The 13432-nt window shown below is 40.5% G+C and overlaps 1 protein-coding gene across 3 annotated transcripts in view; it reads right to left on the bottom strand.

Annotated features, from left to right (window-relative positions):
* Window positions 1-9230: 9230 nt before the first annotated feature.
* LOC129727145 (unconventional myosin-Ib) overlaps window positions 9231-13432 on the bottom strand; it is a 29768-nt gene continuing 25566 nt past the window's right edge. For all 3 annotated transcript variants that reach the window (XM_055684661.1, XM_055684655.1, XM_055684668.1), the window contains 2 exons: window positions 11937-12064; window positions 9231-11879 (listed from right to left, as the gene is read on the bottom strand). In XM_055684661.1, the coding sequence (XP_055540636.1) occupies window positions 11756-11879; window positions 11937-12064 (252 nt within the window). In that variant the 3' untranslated portion in view covers window positions 9231-11755. The remainder of the gene's footprint in view (window positions 11880-11936; window positions 12065-13432) is intronic.

The following is a 13432-nucleotide window of genomic DNA, read 5'->3' as shown; positions in this document are numbered from 1 at the left end:
TTTTTTGAGAATAGTTCGCACTTCATTCAAGTTTGTTTCCAATACCTCTTCAGAAAGAAATTCTTGGGTGGTAATCTGATCATACTTTTGGTTTACTTCATTTTCAATAGGACTTACTACGTTCAAATTGGAGTTATGAACACTCTCAAACTGCTGAGCAAGTTTTTGAGATTTTTGTTCGTTCGTTAGAAAAATGCAATCACCATCTTTAAGGACTGGAATGGGCTTCGAGGGTTTCTTAAGAACCTTCGAAAGCTTCCAGAAAGGTTTTGAATAAGGTTTTAGTTGTTCAACTTCTCTCATGAAATTCTCATTTCGCAAGAGAGTGAATCTATGTTTAATTTCTTTTTGTAATTCTTGAAAAATAATTTTCAAAGCGGGATCACGAGATCTTTGGTATTGACGTCTCCGTATGTTCTTCAAACGTATAAGAAGTTGAAGTTCACTGTCAATAATTGGCGCATTAAATTTCACTCTTGCCTTAGGAACTGATAAATTCCGGGCATTGAGTATAAAGCTGCGAAAATTTTCTAATGCTCTGTCAATGTCAGAACTATTTTGTAAAATAATATCATCATTCAAATTTTCCTCGATCGTAGAACGATATCTATCCCAATTAGTCTTGTGATAATTTAACACAGATCTAGTGGGATTTAAAATAGTTTCATGGGAAATAGAAAATGTTATGGGAAGATGATCAGAATCAAAGTCAGCATGAGTTAATAAATCACTGCATGAATGACTTTGATTTGTTAGTACCAAATCAATTGTAGATGGATTCCTAATAGAAGAATAACATGTAGGAGCATTTGGAAATAAAACTGAATAAAATCCAGCCGAGCAATCATTAAACAATATTTTTCCATTGGAATTGCTTTGAGCATTATTCCAAGATCGATGTTTCGCATTAAAATCACCGATGATTAAAAATTTAGATTTATTTCTTGTGAGTTTTTGCAAATCTCCCTTGAAATAATTTTTTCGCTCACCAGTGCATTGAAAAGGCAAATACACTGCGGCTATAAATAAAATGCCAATACTTGTTTCAATTTCAATTCCCAAACTCTCGATAACTTTGGTTTCAAGATGGGGTAAAACACGATGTTTTATCCGACGGTGGATAACTATTGCAACTCCACCACCGGCAACATCAATTCTATCAAACCTATGAACCATGTAATTTGGGTTCTTTTTTAGTTTATTATTTGGCTTTAAAAGCGTTTCAGTCACAACTGCAATATGCACATCGTGGACTGTTAAAAAATTGAAAAATTCATCTTCTTTCGCACGAGCACTCCAATTTAGAAAATTTACAGCATTATTTAAAATCATTGCTGAATTTCAATTTCATAACAATATTAGTTGTAAATTTTATACCTTCTTGAACAGCCTCGTACATCGAGTTACAGTTCAACAAAACGGACATTAGCTGCAGCATGGATTGTTGTAGGTATTAAATCTTTTCTGGAGTTGGACTACCTAAATCAATACTGGCTGACTTTTCAGCACCAAACACGAATGGTTTGTTACTGTTTGAATTTGAAAAATTACCTGTAAGGACACTGGCATATGAACAGCCTGGTGTTGTCTGAACAGGATTTTTTGTCTGAAATTTGGTATCTGAATTTAAATTATTACCTACAGACACACCTGCTAATGAAAGTGCTGGTGATGTCTGAACAGTATTGAAAGTCTTTTGTATACCCTTGTTGCTTAGAATTCCTACGTTGTCTGGAAGCAATAATTTTTGACCTCACAGGACAGTTAAAGAAATTAGATTTGTGATTTCCCCCACAATTTACACATTTGAAACTATTAGTGGTCTCTTTCACGGGGCAGATATCTTTCGTGTGACCAGTGTCACCACAAATCATACATTTTGCTGCCATATGGCAGTTTCGAGTTCCATGACCATAGGCTTGACAATTCCGACATTGAGTAAGATTATGGATTTCTCCATGTCTCTTGAAATCTTCCCACATTATTCGCACGTTAAATAAAACACGTGCTTTTTTCAAACATTTCAAATTATTCACTTTAGTACGATCAAAATGTACTAAGTAATTTTCCTGGTGTATTCCAGCTTGATTAATTTTGGCATTTGCCTTTCGTTTCATCAAAATTACTTGGTTGGGAGCAAAACCAAGTGATTCTGACAAACATTCTTTAATTTCCCCAATAGTTTGGTCATTTGAAAGACCTTTCAAAACAGCCTTAAACGGTCTCTCGTTTTTGGCATCAAAAGAATAAAATTTATACATCTTTTCAGTCAAATACTGTAAAAGATGTTTATGACCATCAAGAGATTCGGCCAAAATACAAATTTCGCCTTGGCGGCCAATTTGAAAATTAACTTTCACTTCCGACAGAAACGATGAAAGCTCTGATCGAAATGCGTTAAAATTTGCTACAAATACCACAATAGGTGGAACTTTAACCTTCTTCATAACGGCTTTATGCTCAGTATGAGAAGTTTGGATTTCTTGATCCCCAACGGAAGAAAGAATATCATACCTGTTAGTCGAAATTTCAGTGTCACTTGGAGGAGATGCCTCACGTTTCCTTGAAGCCGCATCAAAGCGAGCTTTTTTATTTTTTCCAGGCATAACTGGAAAACTTCACTACACTTTCACTTCACTATAGAATTTAAGTAGAAATATCTCAAACCAAATTTACTCACTAAACACTCGTTAACGTTAAAAACAAATTTATTACTTTGCGTTTCAACAGGTAGTCTTTCAAGAAGATTGCCTGTTGAAAGCGAAAAACTAAATTTCAATATCTCTCGGTAGTCTAAGACTTAACCTCGAGCTGTTGGTAAAATGCGACCGTACTGTAGGACAGTTCAAGTCGATCTGATCCTTGAGCTTTCATCGCAGGAAAGCTGAGACCGCGTCCATTTGTTCCATCTCAAGGTCGAACTTCGTCGCCAATGCCATCAGGAATCTTATTGTCGAATACCGGACCACCGGTGCGCACACCTCTTCGTAGTCGATACCCGGCCGCTGCGAACAACCCTTAATGATTAAGCGGGCTTTGTACCGCTCGCGATTTCGTCGTCCGCATCTTCAAATTCGCTCCATCACCTGCTTCCGGTTGACTGCCAGTTGCTTCATCTTCTGGTCGTACTGCAGTCTGCCAATAATCACACGCTTCATCGACTGCCGTTTCGAAAAATTCGATCTCCAGAAATTCAACTGGTTCTGCCAGCTCAGGTGTTGCCACGTCGGCCGTTCACGATCCTAACATCACGGCTAATAACGACTTCATTAGTCTCCGGATTGTACAATCTGTAACCTTTCGTATCCTCAGCATAACCAACGAAGACACACTTCGTCGATTTTAAGTCCAGCTTCTTTCTCTTTTGCTTCGGCACGTGTATCATGGCTACGGATCCAAATATCTTCAAGTGGCAAACGTAGGGTTTCTTTTCTGACCACGCCTCTTCTGGCGTCTTACCATCCAGGGACCTTGTTGGACTACAAATAATCAGGTATACCGCCGTGTTCACCGCTTCCGTCCAGAACTTTTTCGGCAAGTTGGCATCATTCAACATGCACCTCACCTTCTCGAGAATGGTCCGATTCATGCGCTCCGCAACGCCGTTTTGCTCAGGTGTATACGGAAAGGATTTTTGATGCCTTATTCCGTCCCGCTTCAAATTCGCCTCGAATCGATCATTCACATATTCTCGCCCGTTGTCATTGCGTAAAACCTTTAACTTGCAGCCAGATTGCCGTTCAGCCATTGCTTTAAAGTCTTTGTACGCCTCCAAAGCCTGATCTTTCGATTTCAGGGTATATATGAACACCTTCCGCGTAGCATCATCAATGAAACTTGCGAAATATCGACTTCCTTCAATAGATGGCACTTCAAACGGTCCGCAAAGATCTGTATGGACCAGCTCCAAACGCTCCTTGGCCCTCAAATCACTATTGGAGAATTCGTCACGAGCATGCTTACCTTGTAGACATGCAATGCATTCCAATTTTCCGATTTTTTTTTATCGAAATTTCGTTTATCATTTGCTGCAATCGCTTCAGATTCTGTACATTTAGGTGACCGAATCTCCTATGCCACATCTCGAGTTCACCGCATACGTATGCCTTCTGCACCCGCCGGTTCAGTCGATATAAGCCACTTTCAGCCGTACCGGAGGCAAAAACCTTTCCGTCTTCGGTGAGCACCTTACAGTTGTCCGCTGTGAAGACCATCGTGAAACCTTTGCTGCAGATTTTACTCACTGATAACGGATTTGCCGCCAGCTCTGAAACTTCCAGTACGTCTTGCACGTTCACTGCTCCTTCGAGGCAATCTAGGTTCACGATACCTTTTACCTGGGCTGTCATGCAGTTTTTGTTTGCTGTTCCAACTTGATACGAGGCCTTCTGCTTCGCTTGGAAGTTTGATCCAGGCCTGGCCATGTGAGTAGTAGCACCAGAATAAAAGTACCATTCATCTTGGTCGACGTTGCCAACCGCCAAAACAGCACACATTGCTCGTCCTTTCTTACCTTTGGATGTATCCGTTTTTTCCGGATAATTTGCTGCATGACCCACCTTGATGCAGTTGTAGCACGCTTCATCCTTCTGCTTTTTCAAACCTCCATCCCCTTCGACGTCTTTGCTGTTTAGCTTGCAGACGCACCATCTGTTCAGCTCCTTCAGCTCCGTCACTACTGCTACGCGGTCCATACTTGGCCTTCACGTCCTGCAAGATTTTGGCCTTTACGGCATCCGCTTTCAAAGCCTGTCCAGACGCTTCCAAACCCATTACCATCGGTGCATAGTACTTTGACAATCCTATAAAAAGCATAGAAGCAAGCCACTCGTCAGCCACTGGAAACTTGACTTCCATGAGCTTATGGCTGGTTGATACCAATGCATCCAGATACGCTTCCGTGCTGTCGTAATTTTCGAGCCGGATCGACGATAGATTCCGTCCGCTTGTTCCAGGCTTCTTGCGCATTTTTCGCGTTCATCACCAGGCTGTAATTTGTCTTCTCGAGGCTCAGGCAGATCGGGGACAGCGCCTTCAGGTCAGTGTCTTCATCCACGACTTCTCCTTCTTTCGGTATTACAGCGCTCTAAGCCTTCCCGAATCAACGTCATTTCCAAGGCGAACGTCCACGAAACATAATTGTCACGCCCTTTGGGAACATCCATAAATGACGTAGCTTTTTTGAGGGTTTTTTTGACACCCCCCTCCCCCATCGTAGCATTTCGTCACAAAATCAGGACCCCCCTCTAGATAATTACGTAACCCCCCTCCCCTACCCCACATGATAATTTTTTTTTGCAAATTTTATTATCAAAAACATACTTTGTGTATTCTTGCGGAGGCGGAAGGTTGATTCTCCAGGTACGATGCGAGAAGCTTCTACAAGAAGGTCAACGGAATCAGGAATCGAAACGTGTCAGCCCCTGTCATGTGCAACGATAGGGAGGGGAACCTGATAACCGATAAAACAGAGGTGGCCAGGCGTTGGAAGGAACACTTCAGTGTGCTGTTGAACGGTGAGGGAAACAGTGGATTCGAAAGGAGCAGGATGACTATTGAGAATGATGGTCAAGCTGTGGATCCACCATCTATGGACGAGGTGAAGAAAGCAGTGAAAGAGCTGAGAAACTGCAAGGCAGCCGGGAAGGACGGCATTCCCGCCGAACTCTTCAAAGTCGGGAGCGAACAGCTGTATCGTGCCATGCATCGGATCATGCTGAGAGTGTGGTCTGATGAAGAATTGCCCTCGGACTGGTTGGAGGGTCTCATATGCCCGATCTACAAAAAAGGCCATCGCCTGGACTGTAGCAATTATCGGGGCATAACTCTTCTCAATACCGTGTAAAAAATTCTCTCCCGCATCCTGTTCCACAGACTGAGGCCGTTGCAGGAGACCTTTGTTGGCGAGTACCAATGTTTACCTTGCGACAAATCCTCGATAAATTTCGAGAATACAACTTGCAGACGCACCATCTGTTCATAGACTTCAGGACAGCGTACGATTCAGTCAAGAGAAATGAGTTATGGCAGATTATGATTGAACGTGGCTTCCCAACAAAGCTGATTAGGCTGATACGTGCCACCCTTGAAGGTTCTACATCAAGCGTCAGGATATCCGGTGAGATATCGGACTCGTTCATGACGTTAGATGGTTTGAAGCAGGGTGACGGGCTGTCGAACTTATTGTTCAACATCGCATTGGAAGGTGCTATACGGAGGGCTGGTGTGCAGAGAAGCGGCACCATCATTACGAAGTCGCACATGCTTATCGGTTTTGCGGACGATATCGACATCATTGGTATTAACCGTAGAGCTGTGGAAGAGGCCTTCGGACCTCAGGAGGGAAGCTGAGAGATAAGGGCTTGTCATAAACTCTGCCAAAACGAAATACATGTTGGCTGGCAGAGTGCGTGGTAGTCCGTCGGAGGTTGGTGCTGTGGTGGTGCTAGATGGGGAAACATTTGAAGTAGTCGACGAATTTATTTACCTGGGAACATTAGTGACATGTGACAACGAGGTTGGCCGTGAGATAAAGAGGCGGATAGCAGCCGCAAACAGGGCCTTTTACGGACTACGTAACCAGCTAAGGTCCCGCAGTCTGCAAATCCATACTAAACTTGCACTCTATAAAACACTGATTCTTCCGGTGGCTCTCTACGGCCATGAATCATGGACGCTGAAAGAGGCTAATCGGCGAGCTCTTGGTGTTTTTGAACGTAGGTTTTTGCGTTCAATCCTTGGCGGCAAACTAGAAAATGGTGTTTGGCGCAGACTCATGAACCATGAAGTGTACCAGACATACAAATCGGCGGATATACTCAAGCGGGTAAAACACGACAGGCTTCAGTAGGCTGTAGCGAGAATGCCGGATGAGCGTCAAGCGAAGGCTATATTTAGCAGGAATCCCGATAGAGGTCGTCGACTTCGGGGTAGACCCCGCACTCGTTGGATGTGTGCTGTCGACGAAGATGCACGCGAAATAGGTGTTAGGGGCGATTGGAGGATAGCAGCCCAAGACCGAGAGACATGGCGACGTATTCTGGATTCGGCACTGGATCGATAATCGGTCTGTCGCCTTAAAATAAAAAAATCATCAAAATCATACTTTGTGTCATAAATGAAAAACAAAAGACAAGGAAGTAATAAAAACAACCCAAAACATACAAAACAGTGATAAAAAAGAACAATTAGAAAAAATCCAATTTTTTTCTTAATTTCATATTTGATACGTAGCTTGGCTTGACCCCTCACCCTCCACCTCGTCGCCTTTCGTCACAAAACTGCAAACCCCCTCCTCCCCCCTCGAATGCTACGTCATTTATGAATGTTCCCTTTCAGCTTTTTTTATTGATAGAGCCACACTGCTTCCACCGGCTGCACGAACCGTTCTTGAATCCAAAATTGCAAGAATCCATTGCAAGAATTTATTTTTTTGCTCTTGAAAATTTTTCTACTACTTCGAGACCCTTCTTTATGAAAAAAAAAATCTTCTGGTTATGACCTCTGGGCCCATAACCTATTGCAAAGTACGTCTTCTTAGTTTGAATGCTAATAGTGGAATGAAAGTTATATTATTTTCATCAAACAGTACAGTGATTGCTATGCGTAGAGCTTGACCACCAACTCTCCTGAATCGTGGATTACTTGATCGCTAACAAAAAGCTATCAGAAACGACTGTATCACTAGGTTCTTCGTTAGCATCTTTCCGAATACTCAAGGTGCGTCCCAATAGAAGAACGAAACTGATACGTTTTTTTTTTGTTATGATTCAGCTGTTGTTTGATGTCGATCAAGGCTTTCCAGTTATGCTGTCTCGAGGGCTTCTTATTTTCGGCCTTTCTGATAGTAGGAACAACTAAAAATAAACTATTTTGAGTACTGGTTCTAAGCTCCTTTGAAATTTACCTTTGGGAATCAATTCTCGACGATATTGTACTTCCAAGCCAACGATATACACAAAACAATCCGGGCTAAAATGAGGCCAGCAAATGTACATATTATTCGTGTTGGTGCTTAGATCCTGTCCGAAAAATCGGAGCCATTTCTTCCGAATGGCCGCATCTCTCGGGAATCGGTGGAAAGAGAATTTATGGAATATGTTTACAGAATTCGAGCTCGGATTTCGATGACCGAACGTTCCGGCATCCCGGTACCACACATAGAGTCATAGAATTTTCTGAAAATAGAAACATTATCTCACAAACTTACATTTTTACCAGCGAAAAAATACTTTCGTTATCAATGCAATTACTGCACTCTATCAAAGCTAACAGGTTATAGTTGAGAGTGTATGAGTGAATCGTGTATCGATACACTACGAGTCCAGAATACCTTATCATTAACGTTCCCTGCTTTCCTATTAAATTATTTCATACAAAAACTAATCTCACTTTCTTGGGAGTTCAGGAAGGTTTGTGTACAAGATTTTCGATTTTTTTCGATCCATCGTTTAGTGAGTTCGCGTCCTTCCTAGGACGTCCGGGGCCGGAATTCCCCAGGAAACTTAAATTCTACGTGATTTCCGTGATTTTGACAAATCAAAATAAAATTATCATGTATACACCAGCGCCAGCTGTTTGTCAGACGGTGCTTCCGTCTGCATATAAGAAAAACCTTTTCCTTTTTTTTATTCGTTGGTTTTGTGTTCGCAATCCATCACCACGCCCTCTTTTTATGCAGAACAACATAACAAAAAAATATCAACGTAATCTAGCAGTCTAATGAATATCCTCAGTAAAATTGCAAATCTTCGTTCAAGTTTGTCTTATTAGGGCTTTCCTGATGTACACTGTGGTGTATCGCAAGGAAAAGCCGGCAAAAATTATATATTATATTTTTCAATGAGATTACATAAGAATAAACGTTCTCATAATGGGTATGCAATATCCGCTGGGAGCAGTCTGGGCTAGCGATTGCTGGTAAGACTGTCTAGGCAAATTATTGATCCTTTTTGGGAAGCCTCTGGAATGGGGGTGGTGGGTGGTGATGTTGGTATGAACAGGGATGCCAGAACATCTCGAGCAAAAATATGTTTGATTAAATTACACTCACGGTTCAGATTAGGCTTGCGGGGTGTGTCTCCTGAGAACAAATCCATCCATTGCTTTACACCCAGCTGGTGCTTTCTATCCCGGAAGAGATGAGTTTCCTGTCTTCGCTTCAACAATCTTCTAGGGGGACTTCGGTCATTTCTTTTCCGTCTGGAATGCTCCAAAATAAACACGACCGCTTAGGGTTTTAGATCGAATTAGCTTCTCTAGTGTTCTTCATTTTATTACTCTGTGGTTGTTCAATGGATGAGATATGTATGTATAATCAAGATTTTTTTCTTCTATTATAGCTAGTCTGGTTTACTATTATTGAATTTTCGAATTGTGTGTTTGTTTTGTTTTATAGTTAAAAACGAAAACAATCTGCTGATGTGTTTCTGTGATTATCAAGATAGAAAAAATTGCTCGTTGCCATTTCAGTGTTAGTGAGAGGAAAATGTTTAATTCATTTTGAAACAACGTTTTTTCCATCTTTCAAAAAAATAACGATAATTTCAGTTTCGAACAGTGAAACCTTTTTTTTATGTAAAAATTGCCAATTTTTCGTGTCAAATTCGTTTAGTTGAACATCATTGTTAAATTGGTGTGAGCAAATGAATTTTCACTATTGGTCAATGTATAGAATACAACAATAGATAACGTATATACTCTCTTTGTTGGAAATTAATTAAACGTATCGTTTTCATCAGATGGTAGGCCTTCAATGTAGTGTAATTTGGCACAATTTTTCTCCTTTTTACCCCCCTCTCCAGTTTGATCCGCTCTGTTAACTATTTCGTCATGTGTATTTTTGTTTAATTTTTTAATTCTCTTCCCGGTGAATTGGCTACTTTTTTTTCAACTACTATTTGTTTATTGCATATATCTCAATTGTAATTATCTCTACTCTATTATAATTATTATTTTTCAATCTTCTTACAGTTAGTGTGTAATAGAAAAATCTATATAGAAAAATTGTTAAATATTCATCGAACGGATAAAAATTACCGAGTGACTGCCTGACGGTTAGCGTGGCGCAAAATGCGGTTTTGAATCTAGAACGCGCTGCCCAAAACAACAAACAAAAAAACTGTCGTTTGGCACCGAGATCCACGCAGAAAACTCCTAAACGATTATACATATCTTTTTAAGAACCCGTACCGTGTGTGTGTATCAATGAGTAAATGTATGTTGTTACCCCTCTCAAGTTATCCCGTCCCGATTTTGGCTTGGCTTTGCTTGGCATGGCGCACACTTCCTAGGCTCCTAGGGGGTGAAAATGAAACGGAAATGCGGCGCGCTGTTCTGTGTCACAACATCGAAATTAACACTTTTTCACTAGAGGTATTTTACGTGGCTTTGTCCGGGGGACGTAAAAGAGTAGGGTTATGTTAATTTTTTTTTCTTGTAACAATTTGGTAGTGTTTGCTTAAGGTTTAACTTCAATAATTGATTTTTTTGTGGTTAAATTCGCTACTTATTTTCTACATGGCGATGATTTTCTGCTTTTGTCTGTTCATCACTGTTTGGTTAATTCTTGTCAATGTAATAAGCGTCTTTGAGTTCTCACGTTTTATCAATTTTTTTCACAACTGCGATTATTATTATTAGTAATAATAGGTATTAGTGGCTGGATCTGTACCATTTGTCGTCAAGTCGTTCGGAATTTTAAATGATTTAAATGATCAGCCGAACAGAGAAACACAATCGACACCAAGTAGTACAGACCCGCGTAAATGTATCAACCATTTTTTTCTTCTAGTGTTCTAAATATCAGCGCTAACAATTTGTGGTATACCTTATAGCTTATTTACCCCCAGGTTTGGCTTGGCTCCAAGTTGGCTCCAAGAAAGCCGAACAATCGGTGTCTTAAATTTAGTTAACATTTCACTACGATAGTAATTCGGATAAATGCGTTTCGATTAATTTCTAATAGAGCTACCTAGTGTTAAGTGTATTTCACTGTACCTATATGGTTTGAGTTTCGACTGCGTTTTTCTTTTACTAATGTTTTTTTTTTTGCTTTGATTCATTCTTTTTTCGATTTTTTTTTTCACTATGAATGTTTTATATGTTAAAATGCCAAAATCGATCAAGGTTCATGAAAAATTGAGTGCACTTCTCGCCAGCTTTAAAAATTTTCGCCTCTAATGGTTTCATGGTTTAGCTATCGGTTCGAGAAACTAGTTTGAAAATATTCGATAAAATCAATATCAAAAATAAGTCCTAGTTTAAAATTTAATTTTTGGCATGAATGAGATTTCTTTTCACGAGGGGGTTTACCCAAGCTTTCTTTTTCATATAATTTAGAGTAGATTCTTTGATTGTATTTAACACTTTCCCATACCAACTAAGTTTACTTTAAACTTCTTATTCCTGATTTCAAATTCCACCTCTTTCCTGTTTCAATTGCCTGTTTGTTACCTCCAACCGACATTCTAAATACTTTTCTTAAATTCTATTATGCATTCATTATTAGGCATTTTCCTAAACACAAAGCAAACAACCATTTACCGGTTTCGAACAAGTTAATATTGTGGTGCAAGCTTACTCTTTGCCGAGCTTCAAAAATTCCAAATGACGAGGAGGTGGTTTTACCCTCCTTTCAATCAAATTCCAACCCGCGCACACCAAACTCCATCCCATCCTCGTCGTGGTAATCGAACAGTCCGGTCAGCAGTTCGGGGCGATTGACAGCGGCTCCGTCCCCTGCGGTGGCCCGCTGTTACACGATGACCTCCATCCGGTTGCCCTTGCGCTGGACCCGAGTCTGGCTGTATGGGTTATCCGTCAGACCGCCACATTTGAAGGTTAACACAACCGTCTGCTGGCCGAAGTTTGCTTCGAATCTGATGGAAGCAAGAGATAGGTGAAAATTTCCTTTGTGGTGTCTAAAGTTTACTTACTCGGTACTGATGACGATTTCCGGCGATTTAGCCGTAGCATTTTGGATTACCAAAAATAGCTTAGTTACGATTTCTATGGTGTGTGCCGTTTGGAAGACGAAGTCACCCTTTTTCTTGCCTATTTCGGACTGCAATGAGAATTAAGTAACGTGCAGGTTTCAATAATTATGAGCTGCGCTTTTTGAACAGGGCTTAGCTGCGGCTCGAAGCCGCACATGCACTAGAAGTGTTATTTACACTATTACTTTCTATTGCTATTGACTCTCTAGCATTATTTGGAACTGCCTTATGAAGCTTATTCATTGAAATGCTGGCTATATTATCACTTTTTAAAGAGAAATTGACTGCAGGAAGCAAGTAATAACATCGGGTGTTTCGCATATTTTGTTGGTTCAGAAAGATGTAAGATTTATGTAATGGCGCAGATTTCCTCTGATTGCGCGCAAATTTCGAGGTTGATATCCGAGACACGACTGCATGGTTGACGTAGGACGTTTCACGGTAGATTAGTAAACATGTTATCAGCTGAATATAAAAAAAAAAAAAAACTAACAATATTTCTTCTTCAGCACTCAAAAGGTGTACCTTTTCTTCGAGCTTGAGTGCACTTCAGATATAATTACTATGTATTGCCTCAAAGCGGTCAAATTTCCACTTTTTTGATTGATGAAATAAATGCACGGATAGTAGTTCATTAAATCCACGATATCGATTTTTTTTATGTCAAATGTCTTAGAAATTCATGGAACTTCGAGATCTAGTGTTATCTCGAAAGAATTTTTTTTCGAATAAATCGACGTGGAACGACAAAAAATGCTTAATTTCAACGCAGAATTATTCCCATAATCGATTTGAAAAAAAAAATGAAAACCCCTAATTTTGTTGGCACAGGTGTGTATAATGATGTGCCTACTTTGTTTTCGGCGCACGCTTTTTAGTTGTCAAAATAGCCTCAACGCAAAAGGAACGGCGTTTCAAAATTCTGCACGCGCACCAATAATGTTCGCTTTTATCGTATAATCAGTAATCGAAAATGCTCAATTTGCCTCAAACGACGGTGTCTTAAGTGATTAAAGTGTTTGGAAGCCTGGAAGTGGAGGAAACCGCATCCTGACGATCTAACAGATACCCAGAGCGGTGAATAGGACATACACGAGGAATCCAAACGTTATGTGGCAGATAATGTCGGAGTGTCCCACACCACGGTGCAACGTGTCAAGAGAACAGCTGGACTGTCAACGGCCAAACCGAGGACCAAATTTGACTGTATAGATGACCGACTTTAACCAGCTTCCGGGACAAGAATTCTACACGGCGACGAGAAGGGGCAGAGATATTGAAAACATTAAATTGTTGAAATTCGCAAAAAAATATCTGGTTTGTGTGAAAAGAACAGCATTCTTGTAACAACCGGCGCCATCAACCAGGAAGTTTACGTGTTTAGTGCCTCAAAAACGGCTCCTGCCGTTCCTGTAGCAGCACACGGATTCCGTGCT

This window comes from Wyeomyia smithii, chromosome 1 (assembly GCF_029784165.1).
Source record: "Wyeomyia smithii strain HCP4-BCI-WySm-NY-G18 chromosome 1, ASM2978416v1, whole genome shotgun sequence".
In the NCBI taxonomy this organism is placed as follows: domain Eukaryota; kingdom Metazoa; phylum Arthropoda; class Insecta; order Diptera; family Culicidae; genus Wyeomyia; species Wyeomyia smithii.
The sequence above is the reverse complement of the archived record's forward strand: the minus strand, read 5'-3'. Positions and strand labels throughout refer to the sequence as shown.